Here is a 4,598-nt window from a genome sequence, read left to right on the forward strand (position 1 = left end):
TGGAGACATTAACATTTCAAAAGACAATGAGACAAATTCTGCTCGCAGCTACATCCCTGTTTGACTTCACTGGGCGGGGGAAGGAAATCTGGGAGTAGAATTTGGTCCTTTAACTTCGGAAGCCATTTCGGCCGATAAGAAGCACAAAGCAACGATTTGCTTATCCAAGGCCATTATTTTCCAAAACTATACCACAGGTGCCAAAGTTGGTAGCTCTCTCTCGAATAACACGTTTGCCCTGCTCCCTGCTAACTTATCACAGACTCTAAGTAAACAGCAGGGATCTGAGAGGGGAATTTTCAAGAAGAGCAGCCAGAGAGGTTTTCCTCTTTTATTTTAAAAATCTTGTTACTATTATTATTACTTCCCTAGATTCGTGTGAAGAGCTGTACCCTACAGAGAGGGCTTTGGACAACTCTAGAGACCAAAGGCCGCTACCGCAGAATCTGGGTGTAACAAAACTTGGAAACTTGTCTCAGGAATTCCCTCCTCAAGCGCTGCTGCTAGCTGCTCTCCATGCCAGAGAAAGGAAAGGGTAGTTTGGGTCCAAAAGGTTAAGGGTTTAGAGGTCACTCTTCCCGGCTGAAATACAACTAATCGAATAGAAAATTTGTCCTCTGGGTGAACCTGTTCCTGCAATTTAGCCGAACTTCAGTAAAATACCTTTTCAGCTTCTCAACGTGAAGGCGTCAGAAAAAAGACGTCTTTACTATGTATGAACTCGGTGCTTTTTGTCATAGAAACAATGATGCGAATAATGTGGGAATATCCATCTCTAATATCACGACGTGGAGATATTCAAGTATTGCCATGTGTAAGTCTGAGAACTGGGCTAACCCTAAGGAAGAACAAAGAGTTTTCTCCAGGCTCTAAAACAAAAGACCAAGTCTTAAAGACACTTTGGGGACTTCTGGGGATGAGAAAAGGGCAGAAATTAACCGCTGGCCACAGTTAATGCTGCCGAATACACTCTTGTTGAAAAGCTCGCTTTTTATTTTCCAATTCATTTAATACCATTTTGGCCAGCGTTTTTCCAAGCAAGATCAGAAAGCAGTGAGTCCCCAATGGGAAGCACACAGCCTGGAGATGGGCACGTTAATGCACCCCCTGCTCTTTCCACCTCCCCTCAGCGTTTGCTCTGGGTTTCCTTCTTTGCCCCTTTTCTCTTTAATAAAAGGGAACACCTCGTTAAAATTTCGATTATATGGTCCTGCTCCCAGGCTGCCCTGAGGGTATAGGAGATATGGGCTGAGCTTTAAAGTCGCCTGAGCGGAGGTGTAAGTGGCTGAGGAAGCTGGTTTGTCTGGGTTTGGTAGTTGCAGCGCACTAAAACTTTGGCACGATGCAGCCAGCAGCCAGGACAAATCCGTAGGTATTGGACCAGATCTGCTTCCACCCAAGCCTTTCTCCGCTTCCTGAAAGCAACTTGCTGAGATTTCCAACCATTGCAGTCATGTGTCGTGGTTTGCTTAAAAAAACAAAACAAAACAAAACAAAAAAAACCAAAAAAAAAACCCCAACCAGCAGTCCAAAATAACCCCAAAATAAAACAGCAACCCACATAATCTATATCTCTCTCTGGCAGAAAAAAAAAATAAAATCTGATTGTAATAATGCATTCAGCTTTAGCTTTGAATTGCTCAGATTATATGAGAAATCTTATTAATTTTTCACTCTGGGGTTTTCTTTTTAGTTTGTTGTTGTTGTTGTAGAGGTTGAGGTTTTGTGGTTCGTTTTTTTTTTTTTTTCCCCAACCCCTTAGTTTTTAAGTGAGGTATCAACGGTTTAAAGCACAGCGCTAAGTAGAGCAGAATTTGGAAACGGATTTCAAGCTTCTTAGCCCTGGGTGGCATACGGTAAGGAGCAGGGACGCTTACTCTATTCACAAAGAAATAAATTCAAAAAAAGGGACAAGAAAGTTGCGTACGTTCAAGACAAGTAAACATTGTACATATGTTCATGAGACTGGGAAGAGAAATACTCTATTTCAGCTCCTCTTCCTCGTTTTTGGTTTGACTATTTTTCTTTTTATCTTCACTTTTCTACATTACAAATAAATAAATACGCTAACATTATCAGTACATAAAATAACCCGTTTTCACTTAATTCCTATGCACACCTTCTGAGACGTTATGGAAGTGAGCAAGTATTTTCATTACACCAAGAAAGATAAAGCAGCACAAAAAGTTCACAATTACTAGTCTTTATGTTCAAATAAAACACTATGCTACAAATTTCCTGTCCTCAACTTGTCCAAATGCATCCTCCCGAAATTGTATGGGATAAAAAGACAGTTAAAAGTAAATCCCAGAATAAAGCATTAAACCTTCACTTTCGAATGCAAAACTGAAACACAGGACAGTTTCATTTTCAATGATTTATTACTTTTTATGGACAGAAGGTCTCGTTTAATATTTTCTCAATTCCCACTGCCTGCATGATGGGGTTTTTTCCTTCCTTTCTTTCTTACCCCCCCCCTTTTTTTCCCCTTTTTAGGTTGTGCTAGCAGAGGCAAATAAAATAAAGTCCAAAGTAGCTTCATTTTGTCTCCTTTGTACAACAGTACCTTAAAGAAAGATGGCAGTTTCTCGAGTTCTTAGCTGCTACATGCAGGTTCTGCTTGGGCAGTGTCAGTTATGTATAGTACTGGTCAGAAGCGAAGGATGAAATGGAAAATTTCACCTCTTCTACAAAGTTGTCAAGTCAGTCTGATGTTCCTTGGAACCAGTCTGTAAATGGGGGTTTGAACCAGAGGAAGAAGACCTGCCCTTCGTGTTGGGCAGTTTGTGATCTTTTTTCCACTTCATTCTTCTGTTCTGAAACCAGATCTTGATCTGGCGCTCAGAGAGACACAAAGTGTGGGCTATCTCGATACGGCGGCGCCTGGTCAGGTACCTGTTAAAATGAAATTCTTTTTCCAGTTCTAGGACTTGCTGTCTGGTGTAAGCTGTGCGGGAGCGTTTAGGTTCCCCTCCGTTGTAATTGGGATTCACTGGGAAAAAAATACGGAGAACTTTACAAAGCTAATCTTGACTTGCCGGTTCGACTTTACAAAAGAAAACCTTTACGAGCTGCGAGCATGTGGCCAGGCTGGATTCGTCCCAGTTGCTTACAATGGATGGGCTGCTCTCCCCCTCATTTAAGACAGGCACTACAGGCACACACAGCTAGGTAGGCTGAGAGCCTCTAGCAGGCTCCTAAAATGGAGATTTCTCCTGAACGGCAAAGCCCCGCATGGCCAACGGCCTATTTCCTCAGCAATAAAAATTTATGGCGAGTGTAATTGGCTACCTCGGCTTAAAAAGCTCGTCCCCGAGTCGGGCAGAGACTCGAGCGAGCGTCGCTGAGGACGATCAGAAGCAGGGTAGAAGAGTAAAGTAAGAAGAGGATCCTTACCCGAGTTAACATGGACTTTCTTCATCCAGGGATAAACTACTGCTGGCTGCTTAACTGCTGACCCGTTTGGGGGTTTGAGGGCCGGCTGCTGGCTGCAGGCTCTCGAGTTGGGCATTGGAGGCGGTGGACAATGCTCTGCTTGGCCGGGGAAGTGGCTCGCCGGGCCGGATTGCTCCTGTCCATGACCCCGCGGTTGCACGGCAGAGCCTTGGACATTGCTACAGCTAAAGGGCTGCTCGCTGTAGTTTGACCGTGGGTAGAGTCCCTGGTGCTGGAAATCAGAGCCCTGCGAGGCACTGTAGTACTCGGCCCCCTGCTCCCCTAGGTAGCTATTCTGCAAATATTCCTCACAAGGAGGAAATTTGGGATCCACATACTTAGAGTTCACCATATACGAACTCATGGCCATTAATTTCTGAAGGTAGAAAATACTAATTTTTCTCGTGTTGTCTTTTTTCCCCCTGCCATAGAGCCCTCCTACTTGCTGTCAACTGAATAAAGTTAGGCGGGCATGTGACCGGTCCGGCCAATGGGGAGCCGGGAGCCGATCACCGGATTTCTCCGCAGCTCAGCATTTCCACCAATTTCACTCAATAATATCCCTGTAACCGAGTGACCCCCCTCCCCATCAGGTCGCACCCACCAAATCAGGTACCAGAGGTGTAGGGATGCCCCTCGGGCGGCGGTCGACTCCTGGCCCTCAGGTAGCGCCAGCCTTTTGTCTGAGCTGGCTTCCCTCAGCCCCGATGGGTGATTCCCCACCGTCTGATCTACTAGCTGCGATCGCCACCGGGGTTTGTTACCTCGCTTTAAATAAAATATCGAAAGTATACGGAACGAGGAGCTGAAGTGGGGTTAATAGGGAGGAAACTGATAAGGAGGCGAGGAAAAGAAGAGCCATCAAAGAAGAGGGTAATATGATGTACAATAGATCTGTCCTGTCTTTGTCTCGCAGAGGTCATCCAAAAGTTACCAGAATTTAGTTCTGCTGAATAAAATTAGGCAATCAGTAACTCCTCATTCACTTTCAAGACTCAATATAAATGCATACGTATGCGCGCACATACGCAAACGCATACATATATAGATACATCTATACATGCATGTATGTAAAATCATACAGATGGCAAAGAAACCGTTCGCTTTTAACATGTTCAGTAAATTGAACTGGAGACGGCATTTAATTACGTTAAAAATATCAC

General features: G+C 44.2%; 1 protein-coding gene across 1 annotated transcript; it reads right to left on the reverse strand.

Annotated features, from left to right (window-relative positions):
* Nucleotides 1–2,687: 2,687 nt before the first annotated feature.
* Nucleotides 2,688–3,898, reverse strand: HOXD4 (homeobox D4). Its single transcript, XM_010143819.1, has 2 exons — nt 3,397–3,898; nt 2,688–2,992 (listed from the first exon to the last, which is right to left on the reverse strand). The coding sequence occupies exons 1-2, from the start codon at nt 3,803–3,805 to the stop codon at nt 2,688–2,690; spliced, it is 714 nt and encodes a 237-aa protein (XP_010142121.1). The 5' UTR covers nt 3,806–3,898.
* Nucleotides 3,899–4,598: the final 700 nt, after the last annotated feature.

This window comes from Buceros rhinoceros, unplaced genomic scaffold (genome assembly GCF_000710305.1).
Source record: "Buceros rhinoceros silvestris isolate BGI_N320 unplaced genomic scaffold, ASM71030v1 scaffold27529, whole genome shotgun sequence".
In the NCBI taxonomy this organism is placed as follows: Eukaryota; Metazoa; Chordata; class Aves; order Bucerotiformes; family Bucerotidae; genus Buceros; species Buceros rhinoceros.